General features: G+C 35.9%; 1 protein-coding gene across 1 annotated transcript in view; it reads left to right on the forward strand.

Annotated features, from left to right (window-relative positions):
• The window catches only part of Faf1 (Fas associated factor 1), a 301,118-nt gene that overhangs the window by 185,815 nt on the left and 89,206 nt on the right, over positions 1–26,097 (forward strand). Inside the window, exon 13 of the mRNA XM_021160394.1 lies at positions 13,892–14,046. Coding sequence (XP_021016053.1) covers positions 13,892–14,046 — 155 coding nt within the window. The remainder of the gene's footprint in view (positions 1–13,891; positions 14,047–26,097) is intronic.

Raw genomic sequence — 26,097 nt, forward strand, 5'->3', positions numbered from 1 at the left:
ACAAGTATAGACCCAGCTCTGACCACAATCTTAGAAAAAAAAAAAATGGGCAAAAAACAGTTTTTTTTTTTTTTTTTTTTTTTTAGGATTGGAGATTTTTAAAGTTATGCCAATGTAAGATAAGATGAGAAAACTGTAAACAGCTTGATGTTATTGGGACAAAACCCAAAGTGCTAGTTAGAGTTACTTACATTACAGGTATAAAGCTGGGAAAACCAGCGGACTTGGTCCTTAATGGCATTTTCTGAAGAGTTCCCATTGACCGTTCCATAATTATGTTGAGAGTTTTTGAAGATTATTCTCCCAGATGATACTCCTTTTGCCTCTGATGAGTTTTCTTATACTATACCACAAAATGTTCCCTGAAGAATGAGTGAGGATTCTTAGTTAACTGAAAAGTGAACAGCAAGAAAAATCCCCCTGGCAGAGCTTATCTTCCATGTGAAGGGTCTTTTCTTTTCCAGGCATCTCTCTAAGAGAGTGGGCTTTATAGCAAGTCTTGTTGCAGTTCTTAAATTTGTTTTTGCTTTTGTTTTTCGACACAGGGTTTCTCTTGTGTAGCCCTGGCTGTCCTGGAACTCACTTTGTAGACCAGCCTGGCCTCGAACTCAGAAATCCGCCTGCCTCTGCCTTCCGGGTGCTGGGATTAAAGGCGTGCCCCACCACCACCTGGCTACATATTTTAGAAAACTGTTTTTCAGCATACAAGTACTGTTTGGTATATAAATAATATAGATGCATCTTAATTCGAAATAAAAGGTACAATTCCTTCTGGTCTAAGTCAGTGCCTTGAGCAGACCTTGGATGATAGCTCCGCAACCAGTCCTACAGCACAGACTCGAAGGCTCTCTTACCCACCCAGGATTACAAGACTCAGTGGCTTGGTCACAGCAGGATCTCAGGATTCCAGAAGCAGCTTGACTTCCAGGAGTTCTGACACACCCAGGATATCAGCATTGCAGGATCCCAGAATCACAGTATCACAGAGACATCTGGACTCTGATGAGATCTGACACAGCCAGGATCACAGGCAGGATAAGCTTCAGTCAGAGACAGTGAGGACAGGTAGCACTAGGGATAACCAGATGGCAAGAGGCAAGCATAAGCAACAGAAACCCAGGTTACTTGGCATCATCAGAACACAATTTTACCAGCATAGCAAGTCCTTGACCAGAACAAGAAGACTTGGAGCTAAAATCACTTCTCATGATGATGATAGAGGAATTTAAGGACATAACTCCCTTAAAGAAATACAGGAGAACATAGGTAAACTGCTATAAGCCCTTAAAGAGGAAACACAAAAATCCCTTAAAGAATTACAGGAAAACACAATCCAACAGGTGAAGGAAACAAACAAAACCATCCAGAATCTAAAAATGGAACTAGAAACAATAAAGAAATCACAAAGGATGACAACCCTGGAGTTAGAAAACCTAGGAAAGAGATCAGGATAGATATCATGGATGCAATCATTACCAACAGAATAGAAGAGAGAATCTCAGGTGCAGAAGATACCATAGAAAACTTTTACACAACAGTGAAAGAAAATGCAAAAAGCTCCTAACGCCAAATATCCAGGAAATCCAGGACAGAATGAGAAGACCAAACCTAAGGATAATAGGTATAGAAGAAAGTGAAGATTCCCAACTTAAAGGGCCAGTAAATATCTTCAACAAAATTATAGAACAAAACATCCGTAATCTAAAGAAAGAGATGACCATGAACATACAAGAAGCCTACAGCAACCAACAGATTGGGAAAAGATCTATACGAATCTTATATCTGATAGAGGGCTAATATCCAATATTTACAAAAAAAATTCAAGAAGTTAGACTCCAGAGAATCAGTTAACCCTATTAAAAATGGGGTAGAGAGCTATACAAAGAATTGTCAACTGAGGAATATCAAATGGGCAAGAAACACCTAAATAAATGCTCAACATCCTTAGTCATCAGGGAAATGCAATAAAAAAAACACTGAGATTCCACCTCACACCAATCAGAATGGCTAAGATCAAAACATTTGAAATGTAAATACAGAAAATATCCAATTAAAAAAAGCTTTAAAAAAGAATTAAAAGAAGAAATAAAAGTTACTATGTAATTGTGAATCTGGAAATAACAAATAATATGATTACTTTTCAAAAGAGATTCTCAAAAACCTATAAACCTGTATCAGGACCGAAAAGATGTTTAATTGATAAAAGTTCTTTCTGGAAAAGCATGAAGACCTGATTCACATTTCAAACACTCAGACTGTTATCCCAGCACTGAGGACATGGTATCAGGTGCACCCCTGGAGTTCATTAGCTATCCTTCCTTGCTGAGTCAGTGAGCTCCAGGTTAAGTGAAAGCCACTGTTCTAGAAATATAAGTGAAGAATGATTGAAGAAGACACCAATATTGACACTACCACTATAGAAGACAGCAACTCTATCTTCTGTACACATATGTGTGTCCATAAATAAATAAATTAATTAATTAAATACTCACAGAACACCCAAAAAGGTGATGCATGCCAGGCCTGGTGGCACATACCTTTAATTTCAGCACTCCAAAGGCAAAGACAGAGACAGGCAGATCTCTGAGCACAAGGCTAGCTGAGCCTACACATTGGGTTCCAGGCCATAAGGATGGCAGTTTTAAAAGGCAAGTTCATAGATTTAAGTGCTACATGAAAAATGGGGGTCCTCATACTAGCAAATTAATAACCCACCTGAACGCTCTAGAAAAGCTTTCCTTTTTTTTAAGGTATTTTCTTCATTTACATTTCAAATGCTACCCCCCCCACTCCCCTAGCTCCCCCCCCCACTCCCCTACCTCCCCCCCTCCCACAGTAAGCTTTCTTTTCTAGAAGAAATCACTTGCAAAAGGAGTAGAAAGGAAGACATAATCAAACTCAGAGCTAAAATAAAATAGAAACAAAACACTTGCTAATGATTGCAATTACAAAGGAAACAGAGTTAGTTCCTTTGAGAAAACCACTAAAATTGTCAAAAATCTTATCCAAATTAACTAAAAGGTAGAGAGACCTTATCCAAACTAACATAATTAGCAATGAAAGAGGGGCATAACAACAGATAGGAAGGAAATCCAGAGAGTCATTGAGGTATTTTAAAACCTTGCAATTACCAAAGTTAAATTGAGATCAGATAAGCAGTTGAAACAGACATGTACCCCCAAGTGAAATGGAAGTAGCAATGAAAAGTCTACCAACTAAATATAGCACAGGGCCAGATAGTTTTTAGTGCAGTAATTCTACCAGACTTTCACAGAAGAGTCAATGCCAATAAGCCTCAAATTATTCCACAAAATAAAAACTTAACAAACATTGCCCAATTCATTTTATGAGGCCACAGTTCCTCTGATATCCAAACCACAAAGGGCCAAAAAGAAACAATAACAGATCTCCCTCATGAATGTAGATGAAAAATACTCAATAAAATACTTGCAAAACTTAATCTATGAAAACATCAGAAAAGATCATCTACCATTCTCAAGTAGGCTTCATCCCAGAGATGCAGAGGTGGGTCAGCATATAAATAATAATTGTAATCTGTCATATATACATACTGAAAGATAAAGAAACAATAAAAACCATGATTACCTCATTATATGCAGAAAAGACCTTTGACAAAATCCAACACTCCTTCATGATTTAGGGTGGCTGAGTCAGGTAGAGGGTAAATGTTTAAGGCCTGGCACTGTAGTACATATGTGGAATGCTAGTTCATAGGAAGTGGAGAAAGAAAGATTACAAGTTCAGGATTTTTGTAAAATATATAAGTTTGGAAATAACTGTATACATGAGACTTTAATCTTAAAAAACACAACAGAATAAAGAAACAAAAAAGTTGACATGTTTTATATAAACACAGCCATACCAACAAAATATGTTGTTCTATTATTAGATGTTTTATGATAAACATTGTTAGCACCATTTAGAATGTCATTAATTCTTACACTTGGTTATCAATTCTAATTAAAAGCTTAATCATCACAGTGCTCATATTACAATTGTTTAATAAAAAACATTAGTTTTGTAATATGTCTGTTTAAAGTTTTCTTCTTAATTTGTTGTGATTTCAGCATTTTGGATATATTTTGCTTTCAGTAGGTGAAAATTAAAAATATCAGGCAGAATTGGATTTGAAACTAATGTATATACTCCCCTTTATTATCACCAGGTTGCAGCTGAAAGTACTGTAATAATGAATGTACCTTGATATTGTGATTACATCTCTTTAATAATGGGCAAGCTATCTGAATAGAATGTTAGTGATGATCTGTTGGCTTGTTTAATCGGTACACATATACACATAAGGGACTAGTAGAGCTAAACCAGATGTTTAGGGAGACAGGTTACAGAAATCCATAAATACCAACAAAAGATTTTTTTTTTTTTGCTGCTGTTACTGTTGTTAATCAGTGGTTTGTTTTCGATAGATTTTGAAGAGGAGGAAATTATTGTCAGAACTATAGATAGGAATCAATGCTGTAGTAGCAGTTTACAGAAAATATTAGACACAGAGAGATTGGATACAAGGAAACTACATGTGTATAGATGTAGCTGTGTCAACAATTATTTAAATCCATGGCACAGTAATAGTATCGCATAGTTCGCATTCTTTCTGATCCTAAAGAGCACATCCTCTTTTTTCTGTTTCTTTCCATATATGCATATCTTATAATAGCCACAAGTTGCTGATTTCTCTAAAATATTGTTATGAAATCATCAAAATATTAAGTAGGAAAAAGACAACTGTAGCATAGACAAGTAATATAAATAAAAAACATTTTACAGAAAGGAAATAGAAATAACCAATAAAATATGAAAAGATACTTTCCATATTTGATATAAGAAATAGAGATAAAATCATTCTAGTATATTATTTCCTCATAATAGCAAAAGTATTTTAATGTAGATATAAAAAAGATGTAAACAAAATGTTTGTTATAGCATTGTCTGAATATCAAAAATGGAAATGTTAAACACCCATTAATAAAAACTAAATCTGTTACATTTCTATGGTAAAATGCTAAATAAGGGTAGTTCATAGATATTGAAGGCCTAGAAGGGTGTTCAAGATATAACAGCAAAGTACATAATAGACATGTTTATTGTGGTTGTTCTATGTTACAAAATTACAATTGTGCATAATTAGTAAGTAGATAGAAATGTTGAAGGAGAGAAATGGTACAGTAGAGCCATTTTCTATCATTTCCTTCATCTTCTGACTCTTATGTGTCAGCTCAGCACCAGTTGCCTTTCTCTAGATGCACACTTCATTGTTACATTATTCCAAATTGCATAGGGCTACCCTTTCTGTGTAAAATGGCTGCTTCACATGCTACTAAGAGAGTAAAAAATAAATGCTAAAGTCACCCCAAGCAACACCCTCCTTGCTGCTTCCTTTTGTGTTCTTACTGGCCCTTTGAGAACAGACTCCTTTTTACTTACTAGCTGTCCTAAAAGAACCGCCAGCCTATCCCCTAAGTGTAAACCACACACTAGCATGTTTTGAGAATCTTTCTGCTAGACAAAGACCTAGTCACTAAATTTGTAATTTTTCTTCAGATTTCATGGATTTTATGATAATTTCATTGACTTGTCATTTTCCTCATTGACCAAAGTTTTTTTTTTTTTTTGTATGTAAAAATTGTTTATAAATGAAAGATAAACATTGAGAAGAAAGTAACCTCTAGATTTTTCTTTCTTCCTCAAGTCCATAGGTCTTCTGTTTGGTTCTGGTGGCACATCACAGAATCTGAAACTTGGTTGTTTCTTTTTTTTTTCTTTTTTACTTTCACTACCAAGATTCAGGTTATGTCATCATTCATGGTGACTGCTGGAACTCCAGCTGACATATCTGCTTAATGTGCCAAAAGTTAGTGAGCCACATGTGCTTAACAGGGAAACTTAGTTTTCATTTCTTAGGCATTGATTTACCTTAAAATAATACAAACAAACAAAAATCAGAGATTCTTCACGAAGAAAAAAATGGAGACATTTAGGACCTATTAACAGACAATCTCTACCATGTATATTAAGTGTATGATGAAGAGTTTAAAAAGAGTAAGCCAGGAACTTCAGTGCACACCTGTAACCCTAATATTTAGGGACAGGAAATTTATGAGTTCAAGGCCAGCCTGAATTACATAGTTTAGCCCTGTTCTACAAAGCAAAATCAATGGGGCATAGGAGAGGGAGGCCTTGGATACTCCCAGTGATGGAGCGTTTAGTATATATTGGGCCCCAGGCTTAACCCTTTCTGTACTGAAAAAGTTATTACAGTTTACTGTACTTAAACTCAGTTTGTATTTATAATTCACAATATTAAGCTTTGAAATCTCTCTGCCAAACAGTGCTTGATGTGTTGTAGTTTAAAGTCTACTGAACCTGTTTGCATACAAATCATTGTAATTCCTTTGATTTTTAGCAAGAATGCATTATTAATATATTTTAATGAGAAATTAATTGTTAATTTAGTTCTTCTCTGATGTTTTTGCCCATTCCTTTGAATGTGGAAATAAATGAAATAGGTGAACTATGGACTCTTAAGTGCCTCACCCTGCCTCCCTCCCCTGTGGCAGAGGCAGGGGATGTTTGGTGCTACCTTCTGAAGTATATAAGTCTACCTATTTAACAGGCCAGTATTTACTAGAGATAATGTTAACCCTCTCAAAAGACTATCAGAATCAGAAAAATTCTGCCTACCTTTGTGAGTGTGAGTTGTGGGTGGTTTCAAGATCAAACACAGCCTCTTTCATGCTCTACCACGGAGCTGTACCTCTTTCTAGTTCTTTGTAGAGGTTCTTTCTTGAGGCCTTGGTACTAAACTGGCTATTTCCTTTCCTTTCCTCTATGCTTCTTCCTCAAACCTCCCTTGCTCCCTGAAACATACCTACCTCTCTATAGCTTGTTGTTAAGAGCCAGACATTTGAGCCTCTAATTTCCTTATTTAAAATACTTTAGTCATATGTTGGCCTTAAGCCAAGGTAATTCAGGGCCTGAGTATTAAGTGTGAGCAATTGAAACTGATGAAAACTTACACCTAATAAACATTTGTCAGCTTATGACGAAAAATTGGCTTTATTTTTCCTCCCCACTCCTCACCCCCTCCACCACTTTCTGTCCTTCATATGACTGCTTCCCCTGAAGTTTTTGTGTGAAACTCAAAAGCATCTGTTTTTATCATTTCAAAATGCTGTTTTAACATCTGCTTCAGGGGTTGTGGAGAAAAAGGCATCATTTTGGCATTTCTTCTTAGGTAGTAGCTATTTCCTTTAGGAACTTTCACAGTTCGGTTCCTGTCTATTGGTTTCTGAAATCATCTTTGAGAATTGAACAAGGAAATGTTTTTTCACAATCCAACTTGCATGTAGCTCTCAAATTTTATGTTTCCTTGTTTTTTGACTTTTTGTGACTGGGTGTCATGTAACTTGGGATGACTTTAACCTTGATGTATAGTTGGGGCTGGCCTTAAACTCTGCTCTTCCTCCTATCATCTCCCTAGTGTTGGGATTATTGTCCTTCACCATTCACCATCAGATAGATCATCATCTGCCTGATGATCAGAGTTAGAGGGAGGAAGTTTGGGAGGGGCTGAAGTAAGGAAAGAGAAGGGAGAAAGTGATATAATTATATTTTATTTTAAAATACGTAAATAATAATAAAGCCGTAAGCTCTAGTAGGGCTTTGCGAGCCATGTGCAGGTTGCATTTGTGTCATTAGTGCCCAGTTCAAGACAGAGCATATGATAAGTATCCAATAAATATCCTACAAAAAATCCAATTTAGCTGAGGGTTCTTACAGACTGCTATTTGGCACTTCTATTTGCCAAACTTCTTTCTTTGATTTTTTTTTTTTTACTCATAGCCATTGTTTTGCTAGTTTATGTCCTGTGATGGTTAATATTGTGAACTTGGCATGGTCTAGAATCACCTAATGTACAAGCCTCTGGGAATACCTTTGAGGGATTGATTAGATCAAGTTTACTGAAGGGAGAAAGACCCACATCATCTGTGGGTGGCACTATTCCATGGGCTAAGGTCTTAGACTGAAGAAAATGGAGAAAATGAGCTGAACGTGAATATTCATGCAGTTTCCAAATGATGAGTGAGAATTTCTTGCTACCCTGTCTGGCCACAATGGTAAGTTGTATGTGTCTTTCAGAACTGTAAACTCAAATAAACCCTGTATCCCTTGCACTGCTTCTTCTCAAGTTATTTGGTCAGAGCAACAACACAAATGACTAATTAAACCTCCTTACTATTACCAATTGGGAAAAGTAATGAATTTCAGTTTTCTAGAGATATGTGACACCCAAAAGAGAAAAAGTAATTTTTCTAAGATCCACATAGCTGGTGAGTAGAAAAGCTGGACTTTGAATCCAACTTGGCTCCTTGCTGCCTTTCCGCTGCTTTTACTGTATGTTTAACACTGGACACTGGATGAGGCCATTGAGTATCCACAGATAAGAATACCACTGTGGCTTGGGATAGTGGCACAGACTCTTAATCCAAGTTCTCTGGCAGGAGAATCAGGACTTCAAGATCATCCTCAACTGTGTAGCAAGTTCAAGGCCAAACTGGTCTACATAAAACTGTCTCAGAATATTAGAAAATGGGGCTGAAGAGAGGGCCCAGTCCACACTTGTATGCAGGCTTTATTCATAGCCTGAATTGAACCCTTGAGTCCAACACTGTATGGAAAAACCTGATTTGTATGAGTTGTCCTCTATCCTCTACATAAAGGATGTGGCACCCAGTAAACACACACACAATAATGATATAAATTAAGGAATTAAAAAGCAAAAGACTAAAATAAAGCAGCTGCAGAAGAACATTTTGGAGACAATTGAGAAAATTTGCATATGTGTTCTATTTTAGATATTATTGTAGCAGTATTAAATTATTTGGTGTAATAAAGATATAAGCAGATGTTTTAATCTACCAGGTGTTTGTGTCAATAAATTCCTCATCAACTTAAAACAGGTCACAAGAGTAATAATAGTAATTCAGTAGTGGGAAGGGGAGAAAGTCAGGTACCATATTGCATAAAGGGAATTATTTAACACTCAATTTTTTTATGCTGGGAAAAAAATCAGTCAATATTTCTTTAAATTATTTGTCATATCAACATTAAAATCTCTGAAATAACACAGATTATATATGCCATGATATTTGAAAACAAGCATTTCAAGTAGTCCTTCCCCTCTCCACCCTCTGTCCATCCATCCTTTCCTTCTTCCCTTCCTCCCCTCTCCTCCAAATACACCTCTCCCCCTCCCCTCCCCCTCCCTCTCCCCCTTCCCACTCTTTCCCCTCCCTCCCTCCCTTCCTCCTCTCTCCCCCCTCCCTCCCTCCCTCCCTCCCTCCCTCCCTCCAGGGCCTCATACAACACAGTCTGGCCTTGCACTTGATATGTGGTTAAGGATCATCTCGACTTGTAACTCCTGATCCAGTTGTCTCTGTTCCTAAATGTTTGGATTATAGACAACTATACTTAGTTTATGCAGTGGTCAGGATTGAACTCAGGGCATCAGACAAGAAAGCAGTCAATCTACCAGTTGAACCACATTACCAGCTTTCCATTCTAATGTTCTACAGTTCTGTGACACTATGTGTTAAAATTTGGTAGCCACTGTAGCCCAAAGTCAAAGCAAATTGGTTACTGTCTGAACATCAGGCTAATACCTTAGCTGCTAGATTTGTTGGTGCTTAATATACTGAAGGCACAATTACCTTCCCAGTCTCTGTTGCCAGAAGGAAAACTCCAGAGAGCTGTTTAAACTATGGACTATTTTCATGGCTATCCTTTTTCTAGGAATTGCTTTCCAGTGTTGCCTGGATAGTTCTGGAATCTTTATCTTAACAGTACTTTTATATATAGTAGTGGTGATAGATACAGTAAATAAACAATGTACTTTATCTATAACCTTCACGGTGTGTCTGGCCTCACGGGTGGTAGGTGGCAGAACTGGGATTAGACCAGGATGTTCTGTTGCTTTAGTCTAGAAGACTTCCTTACCCTGTTACCAAAACTGAGCCCATACAGCCACTGTCAGAGAATATGTCTAGGTAGTTTGCTTTTGTGGCCTACCAGACTTATCTCTTCTCTACCAAGCTAAAAAGGGGTGGGGGAGTCTTTTCACTTACTGAATATCACTTGTTATATGGTATGACAATTGCACATTTATTTCACCCATAGATCCTCTTCTTCCCCAATTCTGTAAGGCAAGGGAATTTTGTGATATGCATTTTATGTTCTCAGTGCCTAACACGTGGCACTCTATAAATGCTAATGGACGGAATTATGAATGGACTAAAGAAGAAACAAGTTATAGTAATGGAAGAACAAAAATTTTTCTTAGTGTATTTCTGTATACCAAATGCCCTTTCTTCATGACTGTAGTTTCTTCCCTCCGAAATTGGTTGATTTGCTAAACTGAGTTCTTTCTGTTTGGGTCTATGCTTAATTGAGCTCAGTAGGAGAATTGAAAGTCTGAGCCTGGAGTTTATCTTTGCCTATAATTTAATCTGATTTTTATATCCCAAATTGAGAGTATGTTCTGCTTATTTACTGTCATTGTAGTAGAGGGAAAAAAACTACTTGTATTGGAAATTTACCATGTTAGAAAAGCAAGCCTAAGAATATTCAGCTTCTTCTCCGAATGCTGCTCTGGGAGTGCCCTGGCCCGAAGATTCTATTTAGATCCTCTTTTTACCATCTTTCTCACATTCCACTTAGGACTTAAAGTGAGAGTTTTAAGTGTGTTTTCCTGGCATCTAGTGTTTAACAGTGTCAGGGGTTTGTGTCCCTGGAAGGAAAACTGTTTCTCCAGAGCCTTTTTTCTCCCAGCTCCCAGTGAAAAGAGGAGCGCAGCGAGCCAGCCGCTTTCCACAAAGCATTGCCTCCACAAAGGCAAGATTAAGGGTTTACAGAGAGGTCAATGTGGGTTTTCTCTAACTAAACACTTTCCTAAAGTTTCCTTGTGGAAAAATAATGAAGTCATCTCAGAGTTTTTAAAGAATTTTTATTTCTTTTTCACCGTCTGCATTCGCTTGTCTTCTCAGCATGGATGTTTAATCTTCCTAGGCTTTGTGAATTGGCCCAAATGAATAAGTGGTGAGCTGTCTCTCTAGGAGCTAGAGGCTTATTCTAAGGGCCTAATCACTGAGTAAACACATCTTTGCCCTTCCTCTCACAAACGCGATATAATAGTCGAGATTCTAGCACAGTAACCTGGATATTGCAGGGACCCATGCTTTGAAATGCAGAATGCCTGATCCTCCAAAACAGACAGTGCCTGGTCTCTGCCTGCCTCTTTCTTCTTTTTAAAATTAAATATTGCCAAAGAGATGCTTTTTTTATTGCTTGATATTGTGCATTAGCACCCTGGATTTCCAAGTTTAGTTTCAGTCAACACTATCAGCTGCACTTATAGGGAACTCTGCATGTTGGGTGTCTTAGTAACCTCTTGGGCACATATGTGTTTGGTTTGGGAGAGCATTTAAATTAAATCAGTGAGATAGCGATGCAGATCACTAATCTCTTTCCCAAAGTCTAAATGTTCCTTTGCACTGTTCTTGGGAGAAGTAAGCATTTTAACGATTTAGCTATTGCTATTGTTTGATTAAAAATCTGCTGATTTAAAAACGGACAGCTCTCTTGTTCCCACTCTCATTAAATATAGTTGCTGAGATACAATCTAGACGAATTAGAGGTTGACATTCCTCTGTCGACTCAGCTAGAAAGCTAAAAAGAGGAGCCCTGAATTTGTTAGTGCAGCCAGGTTCACGTTTCTTTCTTGAAGCCAGAGATTCTTGATTCACTTAATAAAAAACAGATTTAGCATTTATCTCTGACATTTGGTGTCTTTTTTGCTAGGGGGCTGTGGTTAAGATCAATATTGGAGTTTATTTTCTGTAACAGGCTAGGACCTATGCTAGTTGAAAGAGCCAAAGAAGACTGATAGACCCAGACCTGGCCCTTGAGAGACTTTGTCTAGAGGGGAAACTTGTAAACAATTATAGTACTAATGGGAAGAGCTAGAAGCCAACCCGACAAGGAAGCTCTTAACTCTGACTGAGGGAATTAAAGGGAGTTCATAGAAGCATTTGCCTTGAGCCTTTAAGGATGAGTGGAATTTGCCAGATAAATATCTCTCCAACAATGTGTCTGATTACAAACTTCCTAGAAGACCAGTTACTGTTATCTGTAGTCCTTAACAAAGGTGAAGAATTCCTTAGTCTGTTCTGTTCATCATTTTATTGCCTATTTATCCTGCTGGGTCTGACACAATGGGAATTTCAACAAATGCTTATTGAATGAGAGAATAAACGAATTAACACCTAGAATCATGGTGGGATCAGCTGAGCTATTTATAGCCAGGCATCCTAGCCTTATCCAGTTACAAGCTGTCTCTGAGGCCCTGCTCACTATGTCATGTGAATTCTGCCATCTCTGTTTTACACAAGTACTCCACATGCTCTTGATTACAGACAGAGTGTCCAATTTTCATGAGACTTACTATAGTCACTGAATACAGGCACTGAAAGAGTAGTAGACCTGGATTCTGACAATCTAGGTTCCAGTTCTAGCTCAATATCTTACTGACTCACTGGAAAATGGGATAAGTCATTTCTAAACTTGAGTTTCCTCATATGCTAATGAGGGTACGAATATCTACTTTACAGATACACTCTGGAGATTTATATAAATAATAATTGCAAAATTAAGTGTATCTGGTTTATAATAGATGATTGTATAAAATTATTCTGCCTATCTTATTCTCATCTAATAAAAAATTGTGCTTTAAAGAAAGAATTTTTCATGATTACTTTTGTATTATTTTTAATGTAATTTCTTAATCAGTATTGTTCTAAGCACCAGACTTTGTTAGCCTTTCACCAGCCTGACCCTTCTGTTTAGACACTTTCTTTTGTTGAGAATCCCACACAGTACGTTTTCATTTACTGTCATTACAACCTTATTTCATATGTAAAGATAGATTCCCCCTACTTCTTTGAAATCTTTCTTTGGTAGGATTTCTCAAAGAAGTTTGTATCCTTATGGATGTCTTCCTTACTAGTTATATTCCCTGCCATAAATTGCTATCTTTCTGTTTTTCTGATAACTGTAACTGTTCTTAGACTCAGCACTAAAAAGTAAGTGAACAAATATTTTCATCCTTTCTTTGCAGTCATTGTATCACTAAGACACTGCAAATTATCTTGTTTAATTTTACTTTTTAGATTATTTTATGGACTGTCCAACTATGGACAGTCAAGAAGACACTTGAGAGCAGGTGTCATTTCTTATGTACTAAATGGTTTTTTTTCTTTTTTTTTCTTTTTATTTGTTATTTTTTTTGTTTTTGTTAGACTAAATGTTTTTCTGTCTTGTTTTTTCAAGTGGCAATTAAATGCTACACACTCTTTAATAGAGACATGTTAAGAAGTTTCCAATTATCTGTTGAATTAAAAAGTTCAGTTTAGACTTTTTCCAAGTAGAACAGAATTTTTAGGGATTTTCCTGTCTTTGTGAATAGTTTAGAGTTAATACAGTGTGCATTAAATATGAAGAATGTTAAAAATATTTTATTTAAACAAAGTGCAGTTCTGTAGCAATTCTGCTCAAATTAGGCTTGCACATGTTAATAGAAATCTAAGGTTGTGGCCTCTAAAACTACATTCGAGCATCCTAACCTCTTTTAGAGTATAAACACATAAACTGTATTAAGGGTAGTAGATGCTCTGAGAACCCTAAGATAAGGTGTGCTTTCAGGGAGTAGTCTTTGCTGTTCATAGACACGGATTGAGTTTTTCTTGTATTCTAGAAGACATATTTTAGTGACTATTTTAATTAATTGGTCTTTTCTTTTCAGAGAAAGCTTCTTGCTATCTACCTCCACCATGATGAAAGTGTACTAACCAACGTGTTCTGCTCACAAATGCTTTGTGCTGAATCCATTGTTTCCTATCTGAGTCAAAATTTTATAACCTGGGCTTGGGATCTGACAAAGGACACCAACAGAGCAAGGTAATACTGTTATTCACAAGTTGTAAGTTGGGTTTCTATTTAAAAAAAAAAAAGTCCTACATTTGACTTCTCCCTGTCCTCATTGTGAACGTTTTCCAGCCTTGCCATTAAGTGCTTTTCCATTATACTTCAGTAAAGTCTGTTATAGCTAACACATACAGTTATTACAAATATGAAAATATATTTTATAAAGCCCTTCTTAAATTAGAAAAATAACACGTAAAAAAGTATTTTTGTTTTTTAGTCTACACCAAGGCAGAGTACATTTCTATTAAGCTGTTGATTATTTTTAAAAAAAAAATCTCTTTTTACTATGTTCATTAAAAAGCAAAGCGAATCTAATAGTAATTCTAGTAATAAGTTTTGGGTTTTTTTTAAAATAACATCAGTGAAGAAGGCAGAGCATCCTGGACTTCTCCAGTGGAGTTGGTAATAGCTTTACTCTAGCATATGCTAATTGATCTAATCGCTTTATTGCACACATTCTTTTGCACACAGCCAGCAGGGCATCCATATTCTCCATAGGAGGAAAAAAAAAGCCTTTTCTAGTTGTCAGCATAAAACTTGGTTTGCTGATCATAATATCTGTGGTAAGTAATTCTTCATAATCAGCCTCTCAGAGTATTTTTCTGAAATATTTTTATCATGTTTAATTACACTGTGGTCATAACATCCCATCATGCTACTTTTGGTGTGTTAACAGTCATAATCACAGACTTATAAACAGGGAGGAAGATTAAATTAATTCACTTCAAAGCAGCCCTATCATAGTTCCTTAACAAGCAATTATAGAACAATTAGAAAACATTTGATTTGTCTTTTTATTATCTTATGCCTGGCTGGAGTTTGGATCATTATTCAGACTTAATTTTATATAATCTGGATCTGAAAAGATTCTTCCCTTAACCATGAGGCAAAAGAATGGTGGAGCAATTTTTTCATCTAATAACTTCATTTCTTTAAGCAAATGGTTAGGAAATTTTCTAGGATGACTCGAATCTGCCTTGGAAATGTTCCCTGTTATACATAAATAAAGAACCTTTAGCACCTGTATTTGTTTAAATTAAATCAGGTTATTATTCACACTCAGTTAAAGGTGATGAAAGGCAGTGCCAAAAACAGATAAAAAATGCAGCATCGAAGGTCTTTCATGAGGCAAAATATGTAGACCGAGCACTTGGCTAAATCTTTTGCCATTCACTGGCAGTCAGAACTCTCCTCCTTTTCTTTTATCCACAGCTCGGGGGAGAAGGAAACACTATTTCTGAACCCTCTGTAGTGCTAAGTTCAGCTGGCTACCTGCTGTCATTTTGTTCTATCCTCCATTTAATTCCTTAGTTCCTTTTATTTTACAATGACAAAAAATAGCAGTGTAGATTCTTTTGAAAAACAGTGTTTGAGGGTTTTTTTTTATGGCTAGCAATCAACAGCCATGTAATTGCTTTGTTATGTTTTACTAAAGAAGTCTGTTAAGTAGCACAACTTTGATACACTAGTAATAAGAGTTTGCAGGTTACAGAGACACCTGTGGTGACCAAAGCGACAGAAGCTGCTTATTAGAAAGAGCCAGTACAGCTGTGTCCTATTAACTCCTTATGACACTTAAAAAAAAAAAAAAGATTCTGTTTAACTATTTCACAGTGAATTGCAGGACTGTGAAGTATGATAGGCAGTTTCTATCCACATTTTAAGAAATATGGTATTCATTCTTGTCTTGCATTAAGAAATGATACTAAAGACTAAAAATAGAAACATCTGGAAATTCAGTTTAATAAACATTGATAGAAACTACAAATGGGGCATTTCAATGAAAGAGAGTGGAACTATTTGTGGAATTTAAGATAATTATTGTGTTCTGTTCTCTATATGAAAGTAGCGGATAGAATGCTGTAACTACTTTTAATGAACAGTTCCATTATTATCATTAAGGCAAATTGGAAAATGCATATTTTATAAATACGAAATAAAAGTTCATTAAAATAGCATATCCTTCAAATGGCAAAAGTGGATTTCCTTTGATCTATAAAACCGTAATATAATTATGTTGATTTATTGCCACAGATTTTGTATTACCTATCATAGATTCATTTAAAGAAAATTGTTAAATTTGATTTCCTGCTGCATGATTCTTCTCAGATATTTTATATCACATTTATCCAAATGTTTATCAGGAAAAATGATTGCATCATTCATTTGATTCTTTTCACTTTCACTTTTCACTTTTCAATTGTCATACTCAATTCAGTAAAATATTGCATGTGCTAATATTTATTGACCAGTGAGCTATATCCTTAAAGGGGTTAGAGCATCAGTTGTCTATTACTAGAGAACTGAACTAGGAATTTTACATATGCAAAGATAGAGGTTTCTCCAAATCAGGAGATTCATGCTATGTTTCCTTCTATCTAGGCTTTATATCTGCCTGCCTACCTGTGTATCTTCCTTCCTGCCTTCCTATCTTCTTGCTTTCCTGCCTCCTACCCCAGGTAGCCCAAGCTGACCTCAAGCTCAGTTTTGTGGCGTTGGGGGTTGAACCCAGAGTTTCAAACACACTCTACAAGCATACTACCAACTATGGCTAGCCTCAAACTGTTATTTCTTTATAGTAGATATAGAATATTTGGAAATAAATTCTTGGTAGTTTTTCTGTCTCACATCAGGCTGTCTCAGTTAAACAGTCATATAAATGTAGAGAATCCTACATCTGAACTATTTAGAAGGTTCCTTGATAGCCTTATGGGACTACATCTAATGTTATACCTCTGGATATTAATGTCCAAGATGAGAATGAACATGCTGATCAAGTACTAGTCTTTCTTAAGAAATATTATAATTAAGCCCCCCCATAGAAATGTCAGTCTTCTGGAAGGACCTGAAGGGGTTTGCAACCCCATAGGAAGAACAATATTAACCAGCCAGATTCCCCAGCGCTCCCAGGGACTAAACCACCTCATAGAAGCAGGTGGGGTGGGGAAATGGAGTAGGGGGTTGCAGAGGGGAAACCCGGAAGGGCGAAAACATTTGAAATGTAAATAAATAAATAAAAAAAATAACCAATGAAAAATTTAAAACAGAAATGTCAGTCCTCCAGTCACAATTTGCTATGAACATTTTATGTATATAGACGATGAGTGAAGATATTGAGCCAAGTGGATGCTTTGGTTTTTATAGCTACAAATGAGAGTCACACTAATATAAATTAATTTGTCTAACAAAATGTTAATACTATTATTTTGAGACAGAACCTCATCATATAGCTAAGACTGGCTGCCAGCTCTATCCTCTGCCTTTTGGGTGCTTTGTTTATAAGTTCCACCATGCCTTGCTAAAGAATGGATTATTAAACATTTTATAAGTTGTTTTGTGTTTTTTGGATTTCTAACATCTAGAGTGATGCAAATAGCTATCTAGGTAGAACAATCTATGTCAGTACAAAGTAAATTGCAATGAATTCTGTATTAATATGGAATATCCCAAATCCAAATTGAGATCTCAAACTTTAGTAGCACTTCTGAGTAGCAACTTCTCCCTTACTAAATGTGATTTCCCAGAGAAGCTTGTTTTTATTAAGCATTGTATGTAGGAAATAAACACATGTATCTAATTCCACCTGAAAATGTTGCTTATAATTTCAAGGTTTCATATTTAAATATGCTTTCTTAGAAAAGGCCTGTAGTCTTGTTGGCTGTAGTCTAGTTGGATTTTTAGAGCCATTTATTTTACAGAAATAAAGAGAGTCCTTGGTAGTCTAAAAGGTATACTTTTAGAGGTGCTAAAAGGTATACTTTCCTACCTGTCCATTTGAGTAGAATTCCTGATAGAAGTATAAGATACATGTATAAGTGAAAAAATTAAACAAGTCCAGATGTTACTAAACAAGGAAATTCTATAAACCAGTTCCAGACAAATCTAAAAATTCTTTTTACTAAATTTATTTTATGTGCTTCAACCTTTTGCCTACATATGTGTGCACCAGTGGTGTGCCTGGTGGTCATGGAAGTCAGAAGAGATTATTGGATCCCCTGGAAAAGGAATTAGACGTGATGGTTGTGAACTGCCATTTGTGTGCTGGGAATCAAACTTGGGTCCTTGTTAAGGGCAACACTTGATCTTAACCACTGAACCATAGCCTCATCCCCTAAAAATAAAATACTTTGAGAAAATGTATATTGTGTTTAATATGAAGCAGAATTGATGCTGAGAAGCTAAAGATAAAATGTTAAACAGCATATTATACTAGCCCTCAAAAATAGTAAGCAAGGTAGACAAAGTAACTAATTTGTAAAATGTATCCAAAGTGTTTATAAATAAATTTTATTGTGAATTCCTGTACCTCAGAAGGTCTTAGAACAAATTGAAAGAGATAATACATAGAAAGATAAAATGCTAATATTACTCATTCTATTCAAAGATGTGCTTATTTAGCTTTTCTTGCTTATTGGGTTGCAGATGTAGAAAAGGGTACTGTTATTTAAAGCATCATAACTTAGTGTTTGGAGTGTATTCAGTGGCTAATTGTAGACAGAGGCAGAGCTACTAGCTAATGTATGTATGGTCTGAACCGGGCTGAGAATTAACTTCACCCATCTGGGATAGACAGATCCAAAGAAGTTTTTAGTGGTGATTTAATTCAGTATTGGCATATTCTTAGTCAGTAGATCAGAGATCAATTGTTTCTTTGGATGTGTAATAACAGGAAAGTATCATGAAGTCAGCTAATACAATTAAATTTTTTTTTATTACAGTGTATTCTTAGTTAATGCTTAGCTCTGGAACAATGATTACTTCAAATTTAAGAATAGATGCCAACCTCAAGAAGTCTTGCAGCTCCCAGCTCATTCTAGATGCTTCACTCTGGGTTACTGCACTTTCTGTATGTTGCCATAATGCCCCATACGATGGCTAATATGAAGAGTATTTATTCTGTTGTATAGTGCTTCCCTGCTAGGTTGTCGTCTCCCTGGAGTGTTGTGTCTATAATCTCATTACTTTGCACAGTACCTTTTTAAAGAAGTAAGTACTATATTGGTAATAAGTAAATAATCTCCTGTAGGTGTATTTAAAAAATAATGGTAAAAGTGCTCCACCTTGAATAATGGTAAGAAAATTAGACTTGCTGTTGTGTTTCTAATTGTATCCTCTTCCCCTGAAGCCACTAATAGGAATATTAAAACTAAAGCCTTGCTTCCTCTTACAAAGTGAGCAATAATAACAACAAAATGCCCTAACTTAACAGTTTTCTTCTGGCCCCAGAAGACTGTGCCCTATGCTTGTGTGCCCTGGGCCATCTGGCAAAGGGCTTGACTCCCAACCTAGACGAATTCATCTAGTGGTTCCATGATTTATTTCCTCAGCTTTTACCAAATCTCTGGCATCCCAGAAGCAATTGGTCATTCAAAGTGGGCCATTCTGAGAGTGCATCGAATCTCCTACAGTGGTGGTTGCATTAATAAAAGTAAACATCTATAGGAGGAGAGTATTGGACTGGCCATGTGTTGAGTTACATACTGGGGCCACAGGTACCTTTCATCCTAACAACAGAAGTTTGCAGAAAGTTGAAATAACATAACAAACCCAAGAGCAGAAGTTCAAAAGCCAGTATCCACAGGCAATAGAATTTTTCTGTGAATACTTGTATTAACTGTGCATATCATTTGAGCACTATCTGAATTATTATAAATAAGACAGTACAAAATACTAGAATAATATGTATTAGTTTTTCTTGCTTCTGTAAAATCTGTTTGTGTATCTACTTGGTACAAGAGACGAGTGCCATGAAAGGCCTCCATTCTCACTGAAGGTGCTTCATTAAGGAAGATTACATCACAGCTGTGTCATAGGTAAAGCAGTATTTACCGGGAATCTGTGCAGATTAATAGGTATCTTTTTTTTATTAGGAGCACCTGGAAGGCAACGCAGGTATACAATACCAAGTTGTTACAAACCTGAAGTCAAACACTTAGTTTAAGTATTTTTAAAAATAATTTACTTATTTCAGTTCTTATAAAAATAGTTTTCATAAAAGAGTAAATCAGGCATTGTACATTATTTCTGAAGAGTGTTGCAAGTAACTGCTTCAACTAGGAAGTTCTGATAGTGCCTGGGTTACACAGATTGCATGTAACACATACAGCATTGCATCAAATTTTGAATGCACAGTTAATCTAAGTGTTCATAGACATAATTCTATTGCCTGTGGATATCAGCTTTTGAACTTCTGCTCCTTCAGGGTTTGTTATTTCAAGTTTCTGCAAACTTCCGCTGTTAGGATGACAGGTACTTGTTAGCCTTAATACTCAAGCGATAGTTTTCCACATTACTTAATCTTTGGCAAGAGTTAATTGACTTAAAGCACTTATCATCAGTAGGTTGTCTTCATCTGTATTTTCCATCTCAGTAATTAGTCAGATTCACAGAGGCTTACCCTTAATTCCAAACTCCTTGGTGGTTCATGCCTGGCTGAAGCCTAACTGGTGACGTTACTCTAACTCTGTACTTCACTTAACCCAGCAGGTATATCCCAGGTGCAGGGACTGCATGGAAGACACGAGCAGTGTTAATTTCCAGCTGGTAACCTAGAAGCAAATAAGGGTTCTACAGCGTTATCTCATAAAACAGACGAATGTTTTGTGGCCTGAGTACTAAGACTTCCAGAGAGGCGTCATGCTGGACTTCCATATAATTTTCCCAAAACAGCTATATTTTCTTTGTGCAACATTTTCCTTGCAGTACTTTTAAAAGAAGTGTATTGCCATCCTAAACATCCCAGGTCAAAGGCTTAATTAATGCTTTAAAATAAAGGTTCCAAAACACCAGGAGAGTTTGTCATTTTCTCCCTGGTTTGTTTTGTGAAGAGGGAGGAGAGAAGGTGAGGAGGAACCCCTCCTGTTCCATGATTACATCCTGCCCACTCATTTTCTCCTTTTCTCCTCTGCTTTTGATTTTTAGTGGCGGTCTTAACAGAATGTCAAGATCAATTTGCAGCATGGTTTAACTCAAGGTTTGCAGTTCTGCCAGCAGCAATTGTCCCTGCAAACAATGCCGTGTGTTCTTGTAACTTCAGAAGCTTTTAGAAGGATCATGGCAAGGGCAGCATCTAATGACTTTATTAGTGTAGGGTTTCAAAATGGGCTCCGTAATTGTTCATATCTCTTTGTCAGCAAGTCATAATTACTGCTCAGCATTGTACAGGAGTGCACTTGTGAGTAGTTTCCTAATAGTACTGAAAGGAAGGCAAAAGGGCAATGGGTGAAAGGTGATGGCCTCTTACTATTAAGAGTAAGCTAGTCTCTATGCAAATGATGGTTAAACCATCTGTAATACATTCTTTACTCTTTAAAATTTTATTATCTTTCAAAATATCCTTTGAAGTGATTTAAGATTACCAGTTTATAAGCAATTTTTAGTTCCAATTTCAGGACTTCCCACACTCCTTCCTAGTCTTGGAATTACAACTGGTACATGAACTGTATTATACCAAGAATATTTATGGTACGAAAAATCTCATCTGTTCTCCATATTAATCTAATTACTGTTAATTCAGGGAATATGCATTTAACTCATATAGTTGAGAGTAGGCAATGTATATGAGAATGTAAATAGGAGAATGCTAGGAAAAGACAGTACAAAAGCAATACTGTTGAAATGCCAGCCAACCGTATATCACTGTAAATTTATGTTTGTATCCAATCCTGCTTTTGTCATGTAACTTATTACTAAGTTGTTCTGAGTGTTCTTTCTCGTAAGTCCTCTCTGCTTTGAATGCTCTAGATGTACAGGATTGAACCCATCTTCACCTTTTCAAGATATGTGAAGTCTGAGTATAACACCACACCTTGGCACCTATATGATCTGCGGCTAGATCTTACCTCCGATGGCTCCTATCTTATATTTTAGAATATATAGAGTCAGAAATATACATATAATGTATATATGACATCAGTTACTTGGCCCAGTGTTTGTGTACATTTCAAAACTTGAATCATAACTGTAACAAATTCTAAAAGATATTTCTAAAATGAAATATTTCAAGATACATATATCCTATCTTTGTTCTTTGCTGTTTTGCTAGCTTGGAGTTGAAAAGGTATGGAATTATTTTATCACTAATGTCTCTGTCATTATTAATCTTTTTTGTTGTTAAATTTTTTAGTGTTTTATTTTTGAAATTATATTTACATCAATTTCCGTTTCCCTTTTCTCTTCCCAACCCCTCTCATACACACTTTCTTTTGTTCTGTCTCTCATTCATGACCTCATTTTCTTTAAGTACTGTTGCACAGACACACACAGACATGCATTCCTAGATACATAAAAACAAGTTGCTCAGTCTGTATAATGTTCCCTATGTATATGATCTTGGGCTGGCCTTTGATATTGGTAACCAGTATCAACCAAGGGGCTCTTTTCATTGAGAAGGCCATTTTGTCCACTCTGAGCATTCCCTGGTTGTTGAAAGTTCTTTGGCTGTGCTTGAGACCTCACAGATTTTCCCTCTTCTTTGTTAGTGTGTTTGCTGGTATCATCACAACCAGTCAAAATGCGGACAGCAAGAAATTGTGTGGTCCCCATGTACAAGCCAGAGGAACATCTGTGTACAAGCCAGAGAGGCTACATCCATGAAGCCTGTTTGTTTGTTTGTTTGTTTGTGTGTTGGAGACAAGGTCTTACTAAAAGCCCCTTTAACTCCGATAGAACAGGAACTTGTTATAAAGATCACCAGGTTGGCTTGGAACTCGCAGAGATTTGCCTGCCTCTGCCTCCCAAGTGCTGAGATTTAATGCATTATCACTCCTAACTTCATTATTAATCCATTTTTATTCATTGTTATTTCTGAAGGATTTTTACTGATCATAGGTTCTATATAATTGAAATCAGTAGCATATGTCTCATCTCCTCTTCCACAATCATTGGTATTAAGTCAACCAGAAGAGTTATAAAAGAAATATATTAGTTCAATCAATACAAATATGTGGAAACTGGTTTCTCTGACATTTTGTTCAGTATTTGCTTGTCAATATGCATTGACTATGACTAACAAGTTTAAAGACCGAATTTAACAAATAGTATCATTACTCATGGAAAAGTTCTAATGCTTTGGATTAAGTTTAGGTAACTCATTTTTGGAAGATTTCAATTTCTTTTTCTCAGACATATGCCTATATTTCTGAAATTGTTAGCATTAGAATACCAGGAAGAAAAGTGATAGTTGGTTTATTTTTTTTTTTATTGTTTACTCTTTTTAAAGCTGTCTTATCATTTTTATCTGCTATTGGCTGTAGCCACAACTTAGAGAATCCTGAATAGATTACTTTGTTTTCCGTGGCATTTTCTCAGCATTATACTAGATTTTGGGGTTTATTTTTAAGATAAGGTTTGACTATAAAGTTGTAGCTGTCCTAGAACTCACGATGTATGCTGGCTGGTCTCAATTTGAACTCATATAAGTCCACCTGCCTTCTGAATACCGAGATGTAAGGCATACACCACTATATCTCGTCTGAAGTAGTCTTAAATATTCTTTCTGCACTCCAAGATTTCTTTGATCTCGGTGAGATAAGTATTCATACTCTTAACTCACTAAACATGGAACAAATCAACACTGAAAACTTATCCTCTGACTTCCACACGTCTGTAGCGTATATACTTGCTATCACCGTACAAACACTGACAATACAATAATGATAGTTAATAATAATTTTAGTTAATCCAAACAGATACAGCCACCCAATTTATTATAAAGATGGCAAAATTACTAGAGAAAAGATCACCACTTCAACAAATGGTGTGAGAAAACTGGATATCCATACATAGACGAATAAAACAGATCCCTAACCCTGAAACAGCACAAAAATTTACTCCTAATGTAGGAAATACCTTAACGTAAGACCTGAAACTCAGAGGTGTAACATTTCAAAAGACAGATGTGGACAGGGACTCTGAATACGAATCAAGTAGCTCAGGAAATAAGACAATACCTACAGAGAACTTGGTGAAATGTAAAAACTCATATAGAGACAACTGACTCCACCCCACATACACTCCAAAATAAATAGTTTTAAATGTCTGGCATATAGTGCTTAATGCATTTAATTATGTATATGTATTTGGTTTTTAACTTAAATACATTAAAATGTTTGGGGGACAAACGTAAGTAGTTAACTGTTTGAGACCACTCTCTTCCAGTGACAGATGAACATATTCATCTTAGCCTATGTTTCTTAATCTCATTGCAAACAATTCCTTAAAGCATATCCTTGTTTGCCTTTCTGGAGTCCTCATTGTCTTGGAGTGCTCATGGTCTTGGTAGTCTACTTACATTCATAAACCATTTCTATAAGCTACTGTCCTAGACTTTGCAGGGATCTGAGAGTGAGCTTGTTGGTATGTGCTTTTTAAAATCAAGCTATTTACATACTTGCCTTCAGATTCTAGTCATTTCTTTGTCATTCATCCCTTTACTATCCTAGTTATTCTATCCATTTGTTTATCTCTCCTCCCCTGATAAAATCTATTACCAAACATTCACTAAATGCTGAGTTACTAGACTTAAGTTGGGAAGATATTTTTGCCTCTTCATTTTCTCTCATCGATGTATCTTAAATATACTGTTAACTTTAAATATACTGTTAACTTTAATATAGTGTAAAACAAAATAAATCAAATCAATTGAAAGCTAATTAACAATGGCAAATAGATGAGTATGTATAAACACTGAGGTTCACTGAAGTTTTCTACTAGAATACAAAATTATGCTCAATAATACCAGTGAACTGGGAAAAAGGCGAATTCACAGGCATACATAACCATTCATTACACGTTTTACCATTATATTTACTATCCCAAGATGGAATCCTAGCAATGCCTCTCCAGATTTCCTGACATTAAGTTTCAAGAATGAATTTTAGTTTATGACTTTTCCATTTGAGAATCATTAAGTACAGCAATAGACAGCTATTTTCTACTGTTGTTTTGCAAAAGACTAGATTTTTTTCAAATGAAAATTTAAAATCGTATGTAGAAAATAGAAGGCTTTAGGTTAATTCTTTTTTTCAGTAATACTTTTTTTTTTAAAGGGAATTTAGGTGGTATGGTCCAAAAAGACTGCTTTTTGCTGATGTAACACATGACAGGCAGATAGGGACTGTGGAAGAAAACCATGCACTGTCAATATGCCTGTTGACTCTTGTCAAGCATCAGCTATAGCAAGTGATGTGAACCCTACTAACTCGGAGTTTCAATTATTGATTGAAAGCTTTGATGAATGACAGAAGTGCCAATACTTTCCTATGTTGATCTTTTATATTTTAAAATCTATTCCTGTGTGTGGAGTCTTAGCTTTCCTACATTTCTCATCTATGAGAGTGATACATTTTAAATATGAAATTATGAATGCATATCAGAATTCAAGAAAATCTAGCCAGCTTTGGAATAAAGAATAAATTTAATTCTGAAATTAGGTGTCATTATCTTTAATATGTAGATGAGAAAGCAGAGACTCAGATACAGTTGTCTAAAGAAACAAATGACAAATGTGAATCTTGTCTGTCTTCAATGTCTTTGTTCTTCCCTCAAGACTGTGCTGCATGCCTTATAATATGTTAATATTTGGATGATTTGCAGGTTTCATAAGTCAATGGGTATTTTTTAAAAATCTAATTATACAAAAAGTATAATTTGTGTAAAAAATATCAGAAAGTTTATAATCACAAACTTGGCAGTCAACACCTACTTATTTTGAAGGTCCAAATAAAGGTAGAAACTCATTGGGAACCCTAAAGACTGTCATAACTTATACTATTTTTAGATTGAACAGATTTCAGAAATAAAAAACAAACAAACAAAAGGCTATATTTCCAACATCATCATAGTGTGGATAAAGGTTACTGAAGTATGAATTGGCCTACCCCTATAATAAATACATGTTATGATTAGAGGTAGATAAGAGTAGATTCAGCCGGGCGTGGTGGCGCACGCCTTTAATCCCAGCACTTGGGAGGCAGAGGCAGGCGGATTTCTGAGTTCGAGGCCAGCCTGGTCTACAAAGTGAGT

Source organism: Mus caroli, chromosome 4, assembly GCF_900094665.2.
Source record: "Mus caroli chromosome 4, CAROLI_EIJ_v1.1, whole genome shotgun sequence".
Taxonomy (NCBI): domain Eukaryota; kingdom Metazoa; phylum Chordata; class Mammalia; order Rodentia; family Muridae; genus Mus; species Mus caroli.